Consider the following 22,591-nt stretch of genomic DNA (forward strand, 5'->3'; position numbering starts at 1 on the left):
CTGGGTTGGTGGCACAAGGGCTTTTTCCTGCACTCTTCCCTGCTGGCTGGCTTCCTGGGACCTGCAAATCCATTTTCTCTGTGCTCAAACGCAGCTCCCAAGGGGGCCCAAAGGCCCTTTTGCTCCAAGGCAGGTTCCATTCCCAGGGCAAAGGATGGTGGGTGCGGAGACTCACAAGGTTTTCCATCGCACTCTATTGCAATCTCTAGAGATGCAGATCCAGTTTCTCTGCTGCCGGCTGAGCAAAAAAAGGCAACAGAGGCAAGATCACTCCCAAGTTCTTCAGGAATCACTTTGGGGAAATGATTGCCTTCCCCTGCAGGGCGAGGGATATAAAGAAGAATCGGGCGAGACACAACCGAAAGATTAAAGCGAGAGCGAAGGGTGAAAGCCGGTTGCGCATGCGCAGTAATGGTTAGCGACTTGGACTGTGAGTGTGTGGGGGGAGTGGAATTAGGCGGCGCTAGGACCCGGGGCGCCAATCCGTGCCGCGCTCGCGCGCTGCCTGTCGATAAAGAGCTCGCGGCGGCGTTTGACGTCATGGGGAGTTAATTTTAAACCTGGACAAGATGGCGGAAGGGGACGCGGCTCGGTACGGGCAGCGAGCGGAGCTGCCCCGGCTCCAGCCGGAGTTGGCAGGTAACGAAGCGCCCGCCCTGGGCCAAAAAGGGAGCGATGCGAGGCCCGGAGGGCGACGCTTCGTCCCGTTTCCCCCTGTCGCCGGCTCCGTGCTTTCCCTTCTTCCAGTAACGGCTGCGGGCGGGAATCGCTCCCCTCGGGGGACGCCGCGGGAGGGAGAGCGCCGCGTCGACGTCTGAGGCAGCGCGATGGGGAGGGCAGCGCCCCCCGTCCTCCCCACCCGCTTCGCAAAGGCCGCGCCACTCGCAGGGGTGGCTGAGAGGCCTGGCCCCTGGGGGAGGCCGGCGGGGGCAGCCTGCTTCCCTGGCCAGGGCGTCGGTGTGCGGGCGGCGGCGCAGGTGGCCAGCCGCAGAGACCTGGGAGAGGCAGGGAGGGGGCGGGTGGGTCGGTGGGTGGCACAGCCTGGCGGAACTGCCGGCGTGGGGACTCGGGGAAGGGCGCCAACCGTCTAGACTAGTGTGGGTGTTGAGGGTCGGGGTTGGGGGCAGGCTGTGATGCCTGAGGCGAGGGGAGGGAGAAAGGAGGGGTCCGTCTGGGGTATGGGAGCACCGGGAGCTGCCATACACCGAGTCAGACCAGAGGTCCACCTCGCTCAGCCTCGTCGGCACAATATTAAGGAGGGGACCTGCGAGAGCTTGCTGGGCAGGATTCAGTAAACGGGGAACCTTTCGCAAAGGGGTGGGTTGGGGATCGTTGTGGCGGGTCTGGTTCGTTCCTTATGCGCGTGTGAAACAGCCGGCTGCCTTGTCAGTGCCTCGCAGGTATAGCCTCGCAAGCACAGAGACCTGGCCTAAACATGCAGCAGAATGGGGAGGAAGAATCCTGAAGTGGCGGAGTGAGCTGTGATGCCTCAGGCTGCAGGTGGGGTCTGAGTGCATTTTTCAATGCTCCTTTAAAGACCTCGCAAGTAGAAAACTGGCCCAGTGGGGAGTCGGTTAAAAGAATTGTTCAAAAATAAGGATATTCTGCTGCCTCATGCTGCTGCATGTGTAGACCAGGCCTGACTGGTGTACCAAGTGGGGGTGAGGAGCTAGTGTTTCCATGTGGTAGGGGATGGCTGGTGGTGCATGTTAGCGTGTAGCCTTGTTACTTAGTGCCTTTGGAGTGAATGTCAGCAGGAGTTCTGGATCTCTTTATGGGGTGGTACTGTAGGCTAGATCTTCTGAGGTGCCGTGTTCAGTAGGTATTAGAAGAGAGGTGATAAGACTGAGGGGATGTATTGCAGTGCTGGAGCGTAGTATGTTGGATTATGCAGTATGTGAGACTGAGTGTTAAGGTATTGTGTCAGACTGTATATATTCAAGGAGGAGGAGCTAGTGTGAGGAGTGGGGAAGGTCATATAGCAGGGTCTAACTGATGTAAGGAACCAATTGTATAATCTTCAGTGGGTGAGGAGAACTGCCTCTGGTTGGTGCTGGGGTGCTGGGATTGATAGTAGTAGCAGCAGTGTTACATGGAGAAATCTTCACTTCTAATGCAATGCTCACAGTTCACTTAATACTGTGACCTACTTTTAAATTCACTAACAGTAATACTATGTTCCTATGAAGGGGAAAGCAGTAGCGAAACTCTCAGGTTCTATGTTGTATAGCTAGTTCTTGCAATTAGTGCAAACCAGCATTTGCAGCCTCTCAGTACATAGTGAATGGAAAGGGGAGTGAGATCAAATGAAATCAAACTGACCTTATTTTCCCCTCTAATGTGATCCAAATTGGCAAGTGACCAAGCAGTCTTGCTTTTGTGTACATGTGATAGACTTGTGTACTTGCTTGATGCATGGGGAATATGCTTGTATAATGCTCGTTCGACTTCTTGCCATAAATAAACCTGGCAAATGATAGTGCTTTGACACTGTGGTGTGTAACTTGAACTTTTAAAGAAAAATCCCCATTTGGAGATAATCCAAAAGTTAGCTAATAGGGGGGGAAAATCTGGTAAAAAGCTTTGGTAGGAACTCTTCTGGTTGGCTTAATAAATGTTTAAGACCTGAAGCTAATTGAAACTGGATTAACAAGCTAGCCCCTCTTCTCTAAAACATTCTTCTCCTGAGAACTTATTTCATGAAAGTGTTTGGCCTAACCAAAGTATTGCTGCTGCTTGTTTGGGGGACTCTGTCCTGTGCAGTAGAGGGAACCAGGAACCTGAGAGATGATTCTAAGGCTTTACATGGAAGCAAATGTTTAGAATTGCAACTTGCAGTTTTTTGCCTGCTTGCATTAACAAGCCTCATTGGACTTGCTTCTGAGTGAACAGGGTTCCATAGCTGTGATTTTTCAGAGATTCATAAGCAGCCTTTTTGAATATGAAGTGAAACACCTCTCCTCAAGTTGTCTTGACATGTGCAGGACATGAGTGCATATGTAGTTCACTCACCTTGGGTGGCATTTGAAAACTCTTACAATAGAGATTCTTGCTGCTTCTGAGTGTCTGCCTGGTGCCAAGTGGAAAGCTGATGCTTTACCTCTCTAGTTCCTTTACATGTGTAAGGACTTGGAAGGAGAGCAGCTGGGGATGACTAAAGTCAAGCCAACATTTGTGGGATTCCTGAGCTTGCATAGAATCATGCTGTATGTCTGACAATTTGATGCCTAGCATTCTGTTATCTCAACATACTAGTGCAATGGCTAGGCAACATCTCTGTGCATTTACTCAGATAAGAGGCAGTGCAGGCTGAAGCTGTTGGTTCATATCACAATAGCCAAAAATGTGTGTTTTTTAATTTATGTTTATATGCTAACTGATCTGTATATTCAATAATATACATAATACATACAATTAGCTTCAGATACATAATTTAAAATAAAAGTATAAAAACAATTGAAGAGTTGAAAATGTAAAAGCTTGAGAACAGATATGTCTTGAGGGTCTCTTTAAAAGCAATTGGAGATGGAGAAGCTCTTACTTTGACAGGGAGTGTATTCCAGAGCTTGCAGCAGCCACAAAGGAGGCTGTGCAAACAAATCAGTGGCAACCATTACTAGACTTCCTGCAGATGATCCTAATAGGTGACAGGGTTAATGACAAAGGAGATGCTTTCTTAAGTACTTTGGACCCAACCTGTTAAGAGTTTTATATATAATAACCACCACTTGTATTTTGTTCAAATATATCAGTAGCCACTGCAATTCTTTTAAAATTGGTGTTACATGTTCTCTTTGGATTGTCCCAGAGACCAAACTGGCTGCTGCATTTTGCACCATTTAGTTGTCAGACTACATTTTATTTATTTATTTTTATTCATTTACATTTTATATCCCGCTCTTCCTCCAAGGAGCCCAGAGTGGTGTACTACATATGTTTCTCCTCACAGCAACCCTGTGAAGTAGGTTAGGCTGAGAGAGAAGTGACTGGCCCAGAGTCACCCAGCTAGTCTCATGGCAGAATGGGAATTTGAACTCTGGTCTCCCTGGTCCTAGTCCAGCACTCTAGCCACTACACCGTGCAGGCAGCACCATGTAGCGTGCATTACAGTAGTCAGTCCTGTTTAGCAGCATATGCACCATTGTTTAAGGTCATTTACTCTAGAAATGGACATAACTGACATATTGGCCAAAGCTGATAAGCACTCCTGGCCCCTGCCTTGACCTAAGAAACCCGATTTTTGGTTCCAGGAGCACTCTCAAGCTATGTACTGGTTCTTTTGGGCAGAGTGTAGATCCATCCAGAATAGGTGAATCTAACCATCTCTTGAGTCTTGACAAGCACACCCTGCAGCCAGTACCTCCATCTTATTTGGATTCAACTTTAGTTTGTTATCCCTCATCCAGCCCATTACTGCCTTCAGGTAGGCATTTATTTATTATATTTATATACCACTTGATCAGTGTGTTCTCATATTCTGTTTTCATCTCTGTGCAGAATGAGTTTTGTTCTGGGCAGCAGTATCAAGGCACTGTGTGCGCACATCTATTCAGAGTGGGGCCTTCTTAATTCAGCGTGAGCGGGATCTAAAATTAACTGAGCGTGCACACGCCTTAGAGGGAACACTGGTCCGGATACTTCTCTTATTTCTGCCACTTTTAGCCTCCAGTAACTTGTTTTGTTGTTCACAGAAATCAGCAGGAATGGAACCCCCAAGGATAACAAGGTCCACCTATGTCTAGAAACACAACTGCCAGTGCAGGACTTGGCAATGCAGGCATGCAGCAGAATAAAATTGTGTTCCTAATAAAATAAAACATGATGCTGTTCCTGTACCCAGCTTTATTGCTTGATGCTCTGGTGTCAACTGGCTAGGGGTATTGCTTTCTAGGCTAGCTTGATGTGCTTGTGACCTTTTTCTTTGCAAGACTGATCTAGGTACTGGTTCATGCTTTGGTAACCTTCATAAACAAATTGTTGCAATGCACTCTGTGTGCCTGCCATGGAAGTGTGTCCAGAAGTTAACTGGCCCAAAACTCAGTGGTAAGAGAGTGGTGCAAAAATAATCTTGTGTCAACTTAAAGATTAAAAGGTCCCACAAGATTTTATTTCTGCTAGAACAGATGAACATAACTACCCCAGTGGAAGTGATTGGGGCAGTTTATAGAGGTCATAGAATACTTGACTTGAAGGAGTTGCATGGATTACTGATGTTTCTAGACTTTATTGAAAATGTTGATACTTGCCTCTTAAAATCTTCTTCCTTATGTACCCCCATGTGACATAAGATGCTTTCTTGAAGTACTGTTAGCAATGGTAAGATCTTGAGCTAGTGCCCCAGTTATGGAATACCCTACCCAGGAAATTTTGTCTAGCTGTGTCTCCCAGTCTCCTGGAAACTTAACTCTTCTTAACTCTAACCTTTTGGGTTCTTGGCTTGGTGGGGTTGTACTGGTCTTATGATGCTAACTGCTGTTGAGTATGTGGTTTGTTAGTCTAATTCAGTGTTAACAGTTTATTGTAAGCTGATGTGAGGTTGGTTTGGGAAACCATTTCAGATTCTCTTCATATGATATTGGGCTAAGTCATTGTCTTCAGAAGTGTGTTAGAGCAGTTAACAAGGTCAAACTAGAAATGGCATGTGTATAGACTCATCTGCCTACCACTGCACATATGCTTTCAGTGAGCTTTCCACTCAAACAAGTAGAGGGATTGCAGCAACTAGTCCATGTGATTAAAGCTTTGTGGTGATGCACTATTTTCATATGAATGTGCATGCATATCCATGAGAAAATAGCTCTTCCTATGTGCATACAAAGCTACCTTCACACTTGTCCCCCAAAGGCACTCCAATTTGCCATTCTCTGCTCAAAGCTCTACCTGAACAGGGGTTTTCATGCTAGAACAGGGCTGCTCAACTTCGGCCCCCCTGCAGATGTTGGCCTAAAACCCCCATAGTCCCTGGCTATTGGCCACTGTGGATTGGGATTGTGGGAGTTGTAGTCCAAAAACAGCTGGGGGGCCAAAGTTGAGCAGGCTTGTGCTAGAACCATTCACTGTGCATGAATGTCATGCACTTACTAACTGGGGAAGGCTAGTCAGTTACTGTCAGTTGCTCCTTGTTTTTAACTCTGGTAAAGCAGACTCATTGAAGGGAAACATTAGCAATGACTTTCTTCTTAACATATGAACTTTTGATCTTGGCTGTAAATATCTAAGCCAGGGTTGGCCAGTCTAATGTAACACCAAAACACTTAGTTGGGCCTCTGGTCAGGGTGGGTGAATTTAAATGAAATTTCTGTGGGATGAACTTCAGAATGATGTGTATGCTGCTTGACTGAAAATAAACAAAATATTTAAATAAAATATTTATTAAATAAATAAAATATTTGTTAAATTAAAAAAACAAGGCTTTCAGATAAAACCTTTTAGAGCATAAGCCTTAGCATTGTCACTTAGCCCATGTTCCTTTTATACAAAAGTTACTCTTACATTTGCTTAGATAAGTCTAGGGGCTTATAAAATGTCCTGCCCTCTCTGTATAAGCCAGGATAAAGACTACTTTCTTAAATACAAATACTTGTAAGTTCTGTTGAGCTTGGTGGTACTGAATCAATATGCCTAGTGGGGAATAACACAGATCACCTAGGTGGGTGCAGTAGATTTCCTTTATGAAATATAGGATGAAGTAAGCAACCTTTAACCTGTGTTCAAAGGTCTTGTCCTCAGTTAAGAGACTCTTGTATACAACTTGGATTTTGTCTTCAGCCAGCTTATTTTTAAGAAGTATTTTAATATTAGTCATTGATATTTTATCTTCTTGGACTTTGTGGCACTATTCAAGCTGTAAGAAACACTGATTCCACACTTTAATGTAGCACAATATATATAAGGTATATTAAAGCTAAATATTAGCATACTTGGTTATGCCTGAGCACATACTTAAGTTGTGAAACCCCTACTGCTTGATGGTGCCAACTTCATTATGGAGCTTGCCAATGCTAACAGCTTGTTCTGTGAGAATGTACATCAATGGCATATTGAAGTTGTCTGGGAGGAGTAGGCTTTTAGGTCATCCTCTTATGTCAGTCTCATTTGATTTCAAAACTTCACACTTCCCAGCCTTGAATAGATGAGATGGTTACAATTTTATGATTCTGTTAAATTGCCTTGAACTTAAAGACTAGCTGAATATTTCAAATTATTTAAAATGTAACATGAAGCTGACTAACATCCTATTTGATGCATTGAACTTACAGCATGAAGTGGATATTGGATGAACTGCAGACTTCATAGTGGCCTTTTGTTCCACTGCTGTGTATGGGAGAAACACCTGGAAATGTTGAAATAAAGATTTAGGCTCTAAAAAATAGAAATGGAGAAGACATGTCTAGCTTCTGGAGTCAGTGGGAGGGTGCTGTCTTGAAAGAACAAATCAGATGTCTTATTCCAGCTGCTTTAAAGCATTTTTCAACTAAGGATGTGCACAAACAGGTTTGGTGTTCCCTTTCTGAAGTTGAGCTGGCATTTGAGCCGTCTTGACGGGCAGCCAGGGTAGGGTGAGGGGTGAGTTTCTTTTTTTAAAAAAAGGTAAAGAGCTCTTTACCTGCTCGCCCTCTCCCTGCCACCCTAGGGAAATTAATACAGTTTAGGTGTTCTTTAACTATATAAATAGGTCAAATAACATGCTAAGTTAAATATTAACTTTAACATTTAAAGCCCTACATGGTATGGGCCCTCCATACCTCCAAGACCGCCTTGTTCAATATGTCCCTCGCTGGGTCCTGAGATCAGCCACAAGTGATCCCAGGCCCTAGGGATATTAAACTGCAATCAGTGAGAGCCAGGGCCTTCTCATTGGTGGCTCCGACTCTATGGAATGGTCTCCCGGATAATATCAGAGCTCTCCATGATCTGTTGGCCTTTCGTAAGGCATGTAATACTGAAATGCTCTGCCGGGTGTTCAGTCGCTGAGATAGCTGGTTGTAGAGTGATCCTGTAATGCATGGTTATTATGTCATGTGGAATGAGTATTGTATGGGGTTGTGGTTATGAGGTAACGTAAGATATATTTTTATGGAATTGTGTTTATGTTTGTAAGCCGCCCTGAGTTCTATGGGAGTAGGGTGCCATATAAATAGATTGTGCAGGTGAGGGGTTGTGGGTGGGCAGGCAGAGTGGCTGTGGTCTACAAGAATAAAATCTCCCTTACCATGATCCCTGTCAGAGTACCTGACCATATCAAATGAATGTACTGAAGTTTGGGGACCAGGGATAGACTGGACTTCCGTTGGTATGATTACCCTGCTACCCAACAGAATCCATCAGTGAGCTGATGGACTTGGCATTGGAGTTTCCCAGGCTTGTGGTGGTTGGATTTCAGTGTTCACTAAAGCAGGGATTCTCAACGTTGGGTACCCCAGATGTTATTGGACTTCAACTCCCGTAATCCCCAACCAAAGGCCCCTGGGACTGGGGATTATGGAAGTCCAATAATATCTGGGGACCCCACACTGAGAATCGCTGCACTAAAGAACCAATTTATCTGAGGCAACTCAGGAGTTCATAGCAGCTATGACAACTATGGACCTATCCCAAGCAGTCTTGGGATCGACACATGTTGGTCACATGCTTGATTTGATCTTCACTCTGATCAGGGTAGTGGTCTGTGGGTTGGGACTCGTGACTTCCCCACTGTCATGGATGGACTACCATCTGGTTAAGGTTGGATTCACAGTCATTTTCCACCTCTGCAGGGTGAGGGGCATATTAGGATTGTCTGCCTGAGAAGGTTATTGGATCCAATAGGATTCCCAGAAGCCTTGGAAGGATTTGGTGTTGGCTCTTCTGGTGATCCTGTTGATGCCCTGGTGGAGAATTGGAACAGCAGACTCACCAGGCCAGTAGACACCATCGTTCCTAAGCTCTCTGACCCACTTCAAAACTGGCCCCTTGGTATATGGAACTACAGGAGCTGAAACAAGGTAGATTGGAGTGTGTGAAGAGTCTACTAGAATCCAATAGATTACACCATAGAGCACATTTGAAGACCTATGCTCAGGTAATGCATGTGGCAAAGAAGCAATTCTTTTCTGCCCCTATTGCATCCGCAAGCTCACATCCAGCAGAGTTCAGGGCTGTGAGGGGGCTAATACATGCCTCTCCCTTGAATCAGAATCTGGAACCATCAATTTCCCACTGTGACATTTAATGAGTGTTTTGTGGATAAAATATCTTGTATCTGGGCCAGCTCAGACCCCACAGTTACTGCAGTGCCTGACCTTGAAGTGTTCAGCAACTCCTCTTATGTGCTTAGGCTGGATCAGTTTCAGTTTGTGACTCCTAAGGAGCTGCTTGTAAGAGTGCGGCCTATCACCTGTTTTCTTGACCCTTGTCCAACGTGGCTTATACAATCTAGCAGTGGGGTTGTTGTAGAAGGCCTGGTAGATATTGCAAATGTTTCTGAAGGAGGGCCAGATGCTTCCCTGTCTTAAGGAAGCAATCATTAGACCTTTTCTGAAGAAGCCTGTATTGGATCCCTCAGAGTTAAGCAACTGTAGTTCTGTCTCCAAGCTTCCATGGCTGGGGAAGGTAATTGAGAGTGTGGTGGCCTCCCAGCTCCAGGTGGTCTTAGAGGAAACTGATTATCTAGATAAACTTCAAACTGGGTCTTGGGTGGGCTATGGGGTGGAGACTGCCTTGTTCAGCTTATGGAGGATCTCCAACTGGGAATTGACAGAGGCAGTGGCTCTGTTGGTCCTTCTGGAACTTTCAGTAGTTTTTGATACTATCAACCATAGTGTCCTTCTGGAGACCCTAAGTAGTTTGGGGGTGGGAGACACTGCTTTGCAGAATCTTAAGACAAATAATTTTCCACCCAAGTAAATTTAAAGAGTTTAAGAAAATTAAAAATGTATTCACTAGAAATATGCTTCAGATATGGAAAGAGAAATTTACGATATTGATAGGAGATATTTCTCCACTAACACCTTTATTAACATATCTGGATACTGGAGTAAATATGGCTTATTTGAAGATGTTGAAGGAAAATAACTTTTATAGAATAAGACTTCTATAGAAATAAGAGGTTATACAAGAAGGTGGAGATTGAACAACAAACGGGATCTCAAATATCTTGGTTGGGTTGGTTTCAAATTAGAGCCATATTGATGGATAGTAGCGTTGATAGTTCAGCTACGTGCTCACTTACAAATTTTGAGAAACTAATACTCAGTTATTTGAATCAGCCTAAAGGGATAAGCTCCAATATATATAAAATTTTAATACAAATAGAGGTCGGAGATCCCCCAATAGGTTTGAGGAATGCATGGGAAATGGATTTAGGTAAAAATATAGAGGAGATGCACTGGCAATCATCATGGAGGATGGGTTTTTCTCTCGGCCTCTATTCAAGAACTTCACTGGAAAATACCAAATCGCTGGTATTTAACACCTTTGGTATTAGCCCGGTTTTCTCAACAAAATTCTATACAGTGTTGGAGGGGTTGTAAACAGAAAGGTACATATTATCGTATGTGGTGGACTTGTGAGAAAATTAAACCTTTTTGGAAGATATATTTTGTTGAAATTAGCAATATAAGGAATCAGAGTAGATTATTCTCCAGATTTGGCTTTATTACATATTTTAACAGGAAATAATACTAAACTTAAAGACAAAGAATTAGTTATTTTTTAAAATTCTGGCTGCTAAAGAAGTTAGGGCACAGCAAAGGAAATTATTGGATAATTTAAATGTGGAGAGATGGTAAAACAAGGTATGGTCATTGACAATTTTAGACAACATTTCAGATAAACTAAAGATAATGAAAAATCAGAGAAAAGAATCACAATTTTATTGCATTTGAAAAAAGGAACACTGGTCTTACCTGTGAAGGGTTCTTTTTCCCTGTAGCTAGAGCTCATTAGTAATGGCTTTAGATACTGAGTGTGCTTGAGACAGGCCAGAAACAATTAAGTGTTGGTTCCTCCTGCCAGAGGGAGTCATCCCCAGTTCCAGGACTGCCAAGAAGAGTGGTGAACTAAGGATGATGGAATGTCAGTGGATAATTATTCAGAAGATAAAAGCAGAAGTCATGAAAGCAGAAAAAATGGAACATCAAAGAGCAATAATGATGGAAGGGGGTCTAATGCTGAAACCCTGGGCATTGCCTCCACCCCAGAGCGGAAGAACTTCCCTTCTCCTGTAACTATGTACAATAAGCGTCATAAGCAGAACTCCCAGACCAGACATCCGGGAGGGCCTGATGAGCTCCAGCGACAGGGAAAAAGAACACTTCACAGGTAATACCAGTGTTCCTTTTTCTGCTGTGCTGGAGCTCATCAGTAATGGGACATGCCCAAGTGGTATACATTAATTGGGGTGGGGGGATGTCTCAGACCACTTGCTGGAGTACTTTGCGGCCAAAGTCTGCTGGGGAGGCAGTGAAAGGTTTTGTAATGTTGGATAAAGGGTGTGGCTGAAGACCACATAGCCCGCTCTGCAAATATCTGACAAGGGGGCTTGAGTGGAAAAAGCCACTGATGCCGCTGTGCTAAGAGTGGAATGTGCTGTAATCTCCAAGGGGGGGAGCCAGTCCCTGTGACTTGTAGGCTACTTTAATACACGCTTTAATCCAGGCAGCCAAGGTGGACTTGGATGTTTGTGTCCCAGATTGCGAGGTTGAAAGAAAACAAAGAGAGCCTCTGATCACTTGGACTCCTTGGTACAGTTGATGTAGACCTTCAGTGCACGGCGAACATCTAGTTTATCCCAGAGTTTCTCTTTATGGTGCGTCAGGTTGGGGCAGGAGGAAGGGAGAATAACCTCTTGGGAGTGGTGAAACACTGAGTTGACCTTAGGCATGAATGTAGGATCTAACCGTTGGACCACAGAATTGGGCTGGTACATACACAGCTCTTTACGGACCAACAGGCCTACTTCTGAAACCCTGCGGGCTGAAGTGATGGCTACCAAGAAAAGAACCTTATAAGAAAGTAGCCTGAGGGAGATGGAAGCCAAGGGTTCAAAGGGGTGGGGGGTGACATAAGAACATTGAGAACCTTGTTCAGATTCCATGAGGGGAAATGGTGGACTGGAGGCGGAGCCAGATTGCATGCGCCACAGAGGAAATGGGAAATGTGAGGGTGGAGTGAATGGGAGTCTTGAGATGAGATTTCCAGGACAGAAGCTAGAGCGGAAGCTTGTGTTCTCAGAGTGCAGGGTTTGAGGCGCAATTCCAAGCCGTTTTGAAGGAAGGCCAAGACTTCAGAAACTCCTGCCAATACTGCCTGTGAGCCCACCGGGAAAAGGCCGCCTAGGTGGCCTGATAGAACTGTTGGGTAGAAGGTCGGTGAGAGGGTAAAATGGTGTCCTGAACCTTTCGGGAATATCCCGTCTGTCAACCTTGAACGTTCAACCTCCTAGTGCAAAGTCAAAACCAGACCAAGAGGAAAGTCAAAACCATCTCACCATGGGTATAAGATGGGTTCCTGTGACAGGAGGTCTGAGTGATGAGGACAATGCCAGGGAGGCTGAATGGAAAGGTTGACGAGGTCCACATACCACGTGCGTTGGGGCCAATGTGGGTCTGTCAGAATGACATCTAAATTGTTCTCATTTTTGTCCTAATTTGTGTTATGTTGTAAACAACACAGAGATGGAAGTTCTGGGCCAGTCTAAAAATTTAATAGATACTTAGAGCATTTGGAAATCTTGCATTTTTTTCTAAAATAAGAACACTTGTAGTGGAAATCCAGGAAATTTTCCAACTCTTGTTTCCCAGAAAACCCACATTTCTAGTGCAGTCAGCATGTGATTGTGGAATTACTAGGCTGTGATCATTAAGCTACTTGAGAAATGGGAGCTACTTGTGAGAAATACTGCTCATAAAAACAGGCCCTTGATTTACTAAACTGGTTTCTTTGCAATGAGTGTATATGTATAGGTTTCTGATTAAAACTGCTACCTTCCCTTTCTCCTAAACTATAAATAAAAGTTACAAATCTACCTGGTTCAGTTCCCTACATAGGGCACTGCTGCCTACTACAGATCTGTCCACCTTTCAGTTAATATGTATTTGGTAAATCCCACAGAGATCAAGCTATACATATTTCTATATAATGGATTTGAGTAAATGAAATACTTGGTCTCTATGAAAGGAAAGTGAGCTGCAGATCAAGCTCTTCCTGTCTTTTGAGATCTGATGCAATTATCTTCTGTCGGACAAGCTTATTGTCCAGCTGATTCCAGCATAGTGAGAACTAAATTGTCATGACCAAATCAAACTTGGCTTGCTGTGCAAAAGTCAAGCTGCTGGCATGTCCTCAAAACAGAATTGACTTAAAGCTTAAAATGAAAAGCATGTATTTGTTTGACATGGTATGGATTAACTGATTCCTTTATTTCTCAAAACCTTTCTTTTGGGACTAGTTAGCCAGCATGGTGTAGTGGCTAGAGTGCTAGACTAGGACCGGGGAGACCTGAGTTCATTCTGATACTTGCTGGGTGACTCTGGGCAAGTCACTTCTCTCTCAGCCTAACCTACTTCACAGGGTTGTTGTGAGGAGAAACCTAAGTATGTAGTACACCGCTCTGGACTCCTTGGAGGAAGAGTGGGATATAAAATGTATAATAGTCCAAATAAAGATATTGTCTGGCTTGCTTTCTAGTCCTCTTATGGGACAACAGTGCTGTTAAGACTCTCCTGCAAAATGCTTTTATCCCTACCTTACATTGTTGAATGTATAAGTAAATTGGACAGTAATCTTCACTTGTGTTGCCCAAGTGTTCTAGGGCAACCAGCTTCTATAATCTGAACCAATGTTTTTTGCTGTGGAAAAGTGATCAAAGTAAACAGTTTGACTTTGCAAGCCTGCATTAGAACTGCAAAGGAGAAGCCTTGGGGGTGATAGGGAAAAGAGGACATGAGTAATCAATTTACTTCAGTCCCTTACTCCAGGCAGAAAGTCTCCCTAAAGCCATCTTATTTATCTTCAAATCTGGAATAAAAAGAATGTCTTTGGAGAAGCAGCAACTAATTCCTGCAAGAGAACTTAAATCCATATCTTCATTAATGAGCTATCTGGAACTAGTTGATCAGCCAGTATCCAGTACTTTGGGTATTGAGGGAACTGTGCTGCCACTGAAACTGGCTTGGCTTCCAACTCTGCTCAAACATACCCTTTAGTAGAGAGCTAAGACATGTCAAGACTGCTCTAGTCTAAAAATCTTTTCAATATCGCAACATGGGACTCCAGGATTTCAGATCATGCTTGATGTGCACCCAACCTTGCTAAAATTGCACTGAGTTTCAAGTTGGGGCATTATTGGTAAGCTTCAAAGTTAAAGAGTTGCATACCTGCCAACATGTCCCTATTTTGCCATTCAGTTGAATGGGAAAATAGGGACATGTTGGCAGGTATGGAATGATGCTCCATATGTATGTTGAATACTCACTTGAAGCTGAGCAATTTTAGATAGAATTTAAATATTCAGTGTTGAGTGGCTGGTTCTGATTTGGTATGCTGGTATCCTAGTTGAACTCTGTTGGTCAACTAGAGCTCTCAAGCTAAAGGGAACAGTTGACTAAGAACATAAGAGCCCTGCTGGATCAGGTCCAAGTCCTATCTAGTCTAGCATCTTGTTTTACACAGTGGCCCACCAGATGCCTCTGGGGAACCCACAGGCAAGAAGTGAGGACATGTCCCCTCTCCTGCTGTTTCTCTGCTGCAACTGATATTTCGAGGCATCTTGCCTCTGAGGCTGGAGGTGGCCCATGGCCACCAGACTAGTAGCCATTGATAGACAAATCCATGGAAGACAGGTCTAAGTCCCTTTTTATAGCCATCCAAGCTGGTGGCCATCACCACATCCCATCGCAAAGAATTCCATAGATAAATCATGTACTGTGTGAAAGTACTTCCTCTTGTCAGTCCTAAATATCCCAACCTTCAGTTTCACAGGGTGACCCCTAGTTCTAGTGTTGTGAGAGAGGGAGAAACATTTCTCTGTCCACCCTCTCCACTCCATGCATGCACTTTGATCATGTCTCCCCTTAGTTGTCTCTTTTCCAAGGTAAAGAGCCCCAAATGCTGTAGCCTAACCTCATAAGGAAGGTGTTCAAGGTCCCAGATCACTTTGGTTGCCCTCTTCTGCACCTTTTTCAGTTCTACAATATCCTCCTTAAGATACAGTGACCAAAGCTATACGTAGTACTCCAGATGTGGCCACACCATAGATTTGTATCGGCATTATAATATTAGCATTCTTATTTTCAATCAATTCCTAGCATGGAATTAGCCTCTTTCACATCTGCTGTGCACTGAGTCAACACTCTCAGTGAGCTGTCCACCACAACCCCAAGATCTCTCTCCTGGTCAGTCACCAACAGCTCAGATCCCATCAGCATATTTGTGAAATTGGGCATTTTTGCCCCAATGTACATCACTTTACACTTGCTTACATTGAACCGCATTTGCCATTTTGTCACCCACTCTTCCAGTTTGGAGGTATTTTTTTGGAGCTCCTCACAATCTGTTGTGGATTTCTATACCCTAAATAGTTTAATGTCATCTGCAAATCTGGCCACTTTGCTGCTTACCCAAACTTCCAGATCGTTTATGAACAGGTTAAAGAGCACTGGTCCCAGTACTGATCCCTGGGAGATCATATTTCCCCTTAGTTGCCACTTTTCCAAATTAAAGAGCCCAGATGCTTTAGCCTTTTGTATGAAGGTGGGTCTTCTTGGTGAGGTATAAGTAAGATCTAGATAGTGATCCGTTATATTCATAACATTGGGTTCTGCGCCTGCGCAGTGACCTCACAGACCAATTAGCTAGCTCCTCGAGCCGCCCCTAACTGCCACGCACAGGAAGCAGTGTCTTTTTCCCTTTATTGTGAGTAGGGCAATCCTTTGTCTTTAGGAATGCTTTAGGAATGGTCTTGATCTGTTTTTTTGATCTATTTTCCCAAGCATACTCCATACACATTATTAACCAGACTCCCTTCTGAGAAGCTTTGAAGGAATAAATGGGATATAGAAGTTGTCAGAGTATTGTCTATTTTTGGGGGGATAACAAGACTTGAGGCTTTTTGTAAGAATTCTGGGATTGACTAGACTGTTCTTGACTGGTACTGAATTTGGTTCTGCTCTGTATACTAGTGTAGCTCTGTTAAAAAAACATTTTGGAATAGAAGCCTATCAAGGTCTCAAGTTCAGACTTGGCAGACCTGATTCTTTCTTCCTTCTTTGTATTTCAACATTTGTTAGGCTAGGCAAATAACCTGTGATTCTTCCTGATGAGCCTTAAATTGTATCTCACCTTCTTTCATAATTCCTTTAACCCACGCCTGTTCAACTTAGGCCCTCCAGCTGTTCTTTGGACTACAACTCACATAATTCCCAGCCATAGTAACCAATAGCCAGGGATTATGGGAGTTGTATGCCAACATCTGTAGGAGGTCCAAAGTTGAGCAGGCCTGCTTAAACCTTTCTCTAAGGCAGGGTTTCTCAACGTGTGGGTCCCCAGATGTAATTGGACTTCAACTCCCATAATTCCCAGGCAAAGGCCACTGGGGCTGGGGATTATGGGAGTTGAAGTCCAATAACATCTGGGGACCCACTCGTTGAGAAACCCTGCTCTAAGGACATGGTTTGGAAGAGAACAAATTTCTCCTCAGAAAACCTCTTTTCACCCCAGTTTTCAATTTTTTCTGGCCTTCATCTCTACTTTCCTCCAACATGAAATAATGCTAGGCACTTCTGATGTTGCACTCTAACTCACAGTCAAGTGTCCCTCTTAAAGAGATTTTGTAACATGAGTTGATTACCCTGGTATCTTCCTCCTTGTACTTGACTTGAACAAGATCACTTGGAATTGGATTGATTACTCCTGGAATCCTCAAGTCATTGTGTTTGGACTACCAAAATACCATTTTCCAACTAGTTGTAGCTAGGCTTGATTCCACAATGTGCTTGCTGCTCTTCTGTTCATAAATCTGTTCACACTCTTTCCTGGATAGAATAATTTTAAGGTTGAATGGTGAGAGATGGGGGGGGGCTGTCTGAAATAGAGGTACATTGGCTTTACATCAGTGTTACCCCAGCTAACATTAATAGGAGCATTTAGATCACTAGACTGACTTATAGCCAAAATAGTCAAAACGCCTAATTATTTCTGGCCTTAAAACTGAGCTTGGCAGAATATGCTGTTCTGCAATAGGAAGGCAGTGATGTGTGAGTCTGAAATGACACCATAGGTTTTGTGGCAGGTACTAGGAGTTCCTCTTAATGAGAGGTGGCTTGAAAAAAGATGGGGAGAACTGATTTATCCTGGCTTCCGGTATAACTCATTAAAGAAAGCATTTGGTCTGACCTGGTGCCTGGTGATCCAGTGTCTGATTTAATGTTTGCTTTACTGTCTATATTGTTTTCTGTAATTATCTCTATCTCAATGTTAAATGTTCAAGTATACAGTTAATCGCTAGAATTTCCAGCTGATCTAGAATGTTTCTAGGTCACCTGTTCATAGATGAGAGCTAAGATGTAGGCAGTTACTTATAAAATCAGACTTCTAGTACAGGTAATATAGGAAGGTAAAACTGCTTAGTGTGAGTCCTAACCATCCATCTTTGGTACCTTTAGGACTCTGGTTTGTAAGGAATAGGGAGAACACACACTATGGATTGCCTTTCAGTGACTTATCTATACGTACATATCTTTATTTTGTTCTGTGATCAAGGTATTGGTATACATTTCGTTTTATGATTTAGTATATTTGTATACCATCTCAAACTCACATCTCTTAGTCGAAGGCCCATGGTAGGTGAGATGTGTTTATAACATATTTACCTGAATAGAAAGTGACTCTGAATATGGCAGTGCCTTAAAAGATAGGGGCTAAATATGGCTGTATTTACTCAAAAGAAAGGAATCTGAATCTAAGACAACGCACTTCCCCCCCCCCCAAACTTAACAGGGGAAAACTGGGGAAACCCTGAGGTAAATATGGTATGCCTATTAAAAAGATTGCTTACCTGAAGATTTTGTTGACTAAATAAAATTTGCTGCTGCCCCCAAGCTTTGGTGGACTCCCTTTGGAAGAGCCTCACCTGTTTGACAACTTCTAAAAAACTTTTAAAGACACATCTGTTCACCCAGGCTTTTATCTAAATACTTCTTTAATAGTTTTAAAATTGTATTAAAATTTTAAAATTGTTGCAATGTAGTAACTTTTCCTTTTTTGTGTTGTAAACTGCCCAGGGATATATGTTAAATAAACAAATTTAAATAAATGTGAACTTTTATTTACATTGACAGTTTAAAAGACTACAAAGATGGGTGGCCAGTATGTTCGTAGTTTTCTGCAACACACAGCCAGAACTGGATGGTTTGAGAGATGACTACATTATTTATTTTATTCAATTTTTATACCACCTTTCCAAAATGGCTCAGAGCAGTTTACATTTAAAACAAAGCCATAAAAATCAATTAACAGTAAAAACAGATTATAAAACACCATATAACAATCAGAACAACTTAAAATCAATGAAAAATCAGGTTACAACATTAAACCCATTTACAACAATTCAAAAACCCCGGAAGGCCAGGTCAAACAGGTTTTAAGAGCTCTCCTCAAAGCCAATAAAGAATTCAAATTATGGATTTCTGCAGGGAGTGCACAGCCCAGGAGTGGCTACAGAGAAGGCCTACCTCTGAGTTGCCGCCAGACGTACTGGTGGTAACTGGAGATGGGCCTCTTCAAATGATCTTAACATGCAGTGGGGATCATGCAGAAGAAGACGCTCTCTAAGGTAACCTGGACCTAAGCCATTCAGGGCTTTAAAGGTAATGACCAGTAAGTACTTTGTATTTTGCCCAGAAACATATTCACAGGCAATACAGCTGTTTCAAAACAAGCATAATATAGTATTTCCTAGTTGCCCCAGAGACCAGTCCAGCTGCTGCCTTTTGAACTGAAGTTTCCAAACTGTGTACAAAGGCAGCCCCACATAGAGCACACTGCAGTAGTCAAGCCTGGAGGTTACCAGCTAGCGCACCACTGTTTTGAGATTGCCCTCTTCAAGGAATGGACGCAGCTGTCGAAGCAGCTGGGTCTAGCAGCCTTTTTGGGTGGACCATTCTAATAGGTGCATCACCCCTGCAGGGGTGGGTTGTGGCTGTGAAACCAACCTTAACCGGTTAGTGGTCCATCTATGACAATAGGGAAACTATGCCCCACCCACAAAACACCCCCCCCAATCTGAACAAAAGACCAAATCAGGTGTGTGGCTGGCAACATGAGTTGGTTCAGAAACTAATTGGGATAGGCCCATAGTTGTCATGGCTGCTATGAACTCCTGAGCCACACGCTGGCCCCAAAGTGGATATTGATGTCTCCCAGCACCAGAAGCCTGGGAGACTCCAACACCAACTCTGCAACTACTCTGTCAGCTCAGTTAGGGAGTCAGTTGTGCAGCAGGGTGAACATTAACATCTGGCTATTGTATGCAGATATAATAGAGAGCCAATAATGGCAATTGCCACTGAGTCTGGGAAGCCCATTACCACTAAACCAGAAAGGTTGCCGGTAACAGTCTTCCAGTATATAGCAGTATACATCTGCCATGTGAATAAAACTTCAGAGAAGAGAGTACCTAGCAAACAGTTCAGTTTCAGGCCACACTCTGCTGTTATGCAGGTTACTAGGTGCTGTCACTTTAGTGTCAACTTCTGGGTAGGATGAGGTCCCTAGTTAACTTCAGAAAGTACAGTAAACAAATGCATGTTGTGATTGACCCTGCCATCTTAAAAGATCAGCTGTTTGAAAAGAGTGCCTCTTGTATAATACAACTTTTTGAGGTAGAGCTTAAACACATGGTTAATGTTTGGCCTGCTGCACTAATAGATAAGTGCTTTTCTTTTGAGAGCAGCCTTACAAGTAAATATGCTTGTATCATGTAATCTGAATAACCTCCTCATGAGGTGAAGGTTTTAGTAACACTTGTCATGTACACAAATGGCTGGATTGCTGCCACAACTAAAATTATTTCATTGTCCTTCAGCTGTTTTGGAACAAAAGCTTTTCTGTACTGCTTTCTGCTTATGGTTCAGGACTTAAAAATGTTAGACTTTGCCCAAACTTGACTACACTCTCTGCTTCATTTAGAACTTGAATGTGAGATGGCATTCAGTGCAACTAGAAATTAGTTGGCACTCAGTCAGAGCAACTAGGAATTAGTGTAGCCACGCTGCCAACTAAAGCTGTGTTGAACTATTCAACATATGCTATAGTGTCTCAGAACCAGAGTCTGGAAGTGGAAGGATGTTTCTTAGGCAACAATGCCTAGGGAACAACATTCTCTATCTTCAACATAGTAATATGGTTCCTACAAAGTACATGACTACTTGTATTTGGGATCCTTCAGCAGGTGGCTGGTTGGAAACCAACATAACTGATATGAACAAGTAATGCCTAATCTCCTCCCAGCCAAGAGGACCTTGGTAACTCCTGGCAAGCCTTGCATTCCAAAAGTGCTGCTGTTGAATGCTAGGTCAGTGAACACCTTATCCCAGAATTAATCTGGGAAGAGAGTCTTTGCTGAACAAGCTTGGTGGGGTTGTCCTCTCAGGTTTCAGGGCACTGTAATAGCTATGTCTGCAGGGCCGGGAAGGTGGGGCCACAGTAGTTCATACTGAGTCAACTTCCCTATCTACCTCCAGCAGTTACCAGGGTTTTGGGAGAATACAGGAGGAGTTTACCATTGCCATCTCCCACACAGTATGAGATGATGCCTTTCAGCATCTTCCTATATCGCTGCTGCCTGATATAGATGTTTCCCATAGTCTGGAAAACATACCAGTGGGGATTTGAACCAGCAACCTCTGGCTTGCTAATCAAGTCATTTCCCCGTACCTGTACATAGTTGGGTGTTCAGGACAAGACTGGTATACTGCTCACCTTGAGATTGGTATACCACTGTCCCTGCTGCCCAACAGTCTTCCTGTGAGCTGGCCAGGGTGGGCTTGTGCATGGCATGGAATCTGAGGCTTTTGGTTCTGGGTGACTTCCACATTCAAGCTGGGGCTTCTGCCTTGGGTGTAACTCAGGATTTTATGACCGTCATGGAAACCATGGACTTGTCCTAGCATTTACAGCAAAAAGGAAATAATCATCACGCTTTTATTTAGCATATTTGAATACCACTCAAAATTTGTGTCCTGCAGTGTTTACAACAAATATAACTAAAACCATTAACATATTAAAACCAGTTTTAAAATGACTCTGCAAATCTTTCAGTTTGACTTTCATCTTGTTTTGTGGATCAGTAAACTTATTTTCTCCCTCAAAGTAGGAGGTCACGGCTCACAATGGGTTGTCTTCTGCTCCTTGCTCCAGATAGATAGGAAGTCTCAGGTGTTTCAGATAGGTGATGATCCGTCTCCCTTCTCCCAGCATGCCCAGGTGTATTTCCCCAGTTCCTTCCTGTCTTAGCTCTTGAATAGACGCATCTGGGCAGGCTCCTGCCCGGACCATCCTTTCCAACTCTTCTTTGGTGAGCTTTTCCCTTTACTAACATGGACCTTTCTCAGACAGGGGATACCCTACAGGGAGAACCCTTCACGGTAGGACCAATGTTTCTTTTTCTAATGGATGACTTATGCTGGGAACTGGATAAGGATTACATCACACTTCTGTTGGCCCTCTCACTGATTCTATATTAGAACATAAAAACAGCCCTGATGGATCAGGCCCAAGGCCCATCTAGTCCAGCATCCTGTTTCTCACAGTGGCCCACCAGATGCCACTGGAAGCTTATAGGCAGGAGTTGAAGACATGCCCTCTCTCCTGCTGTTACTCCCCTGCAACTGGTATTCAGAGGCATTCTGCCTTTGAGGCTGGAAGTGGTCTATAGCCCTCTGACTAGTAGCCATTGATAGACCTCTCCTTCATGAAGTTATCCAAAGCTCTCTTAAAGCAATCCAAACTAGTAGCCAACACCACATCTTGTGTCAGAGAATTCCACAAGTTGATTATGCATTGCGTGAGTACTTTAGTCTGTTGGACCTAAATTTCTTGGCAACCAATTTCATAGGATGACCCCTGGTTCTAGTGTTATGTGTATGAGAGAGATTTCTTTCTATCCACTTTCTCCACTCCATGCATGATTTTATAGACCTCTGTCATGTCTCTCTGCAGTTGTCTTTTTTTTCTTAACTAAAAAGCCCCAGGTGTTATAGCCTTGCCTTATAAGGAAGATGCTCTAGGATATATTTATATCCTACCTTATATAAAATCTCAAGACAGCTAACCTACAAAATACAGTATATGTTAAACAGCATATTGCAAATAACCATGGCCTTGGACCAGCATAGCAGTTGAGAGACCAAAGGCGAGGGAGAACACTACTTGAAAGGCAGACCAAGTTGGAATGGTTCAAACGGGTACAGAAAGTGTTCCACAATCTTGGGCAATACAGAAGGCCCTGTCCCACATGCACAATGCCTTCCTTGATTTCTGCGTGCAGAGCCCCTTCTGCTGATCTTGTGTGGTAGGTTGTCACTTGAGGGGAAGAAAATTGATCTTTCAGGGT

The 22,591-nt window shown here is 43.6% G+C and overlaps 1 protein-coding gene across 4 annotated transcripts in view; it reads left to right on the plus strand.

The window, feature by feature from the left end:
* Positions 1-496: 496 nt before the first annotated feature.
* ATL2 (atlastin GTPase 2) overlaps positions 497-22,591 on the plus strand; it is a 49,314-nt gene continuing 27,219 nt past the window's right edge. For all 4 annotated transcript variants that reach the window (XM_053243386.1, XM_053243415.1, XM_053243403.1 and 1 more), the window contains exon 1: positions 497-639. In XM_053243386.1, coding sequence (XP_053099361.1) covers positions 570-639 — 70 coding nt within the window. In that variant the 5' untranslated portion in view covers positions 497-569. The remainder of the gene's footprint in view (positions 640-22,591) is intronic.

This window comes from Hemicordylus capensis, chromosome 1 (assembly GCF_027244095.1).
Source record: "Hemicordylus capensis ecotype Gifberg chromosome 1, rHemCap1.1.pri, whole genome shotgun sequence".
NCBI classification, from domain to species: domain Eukaryota; kingdom Metazoa; phylum Chordata; class Lepidosauria; order Squamata; family Cordylidae; genus Hemicordylus; species Hemicordylus capensis.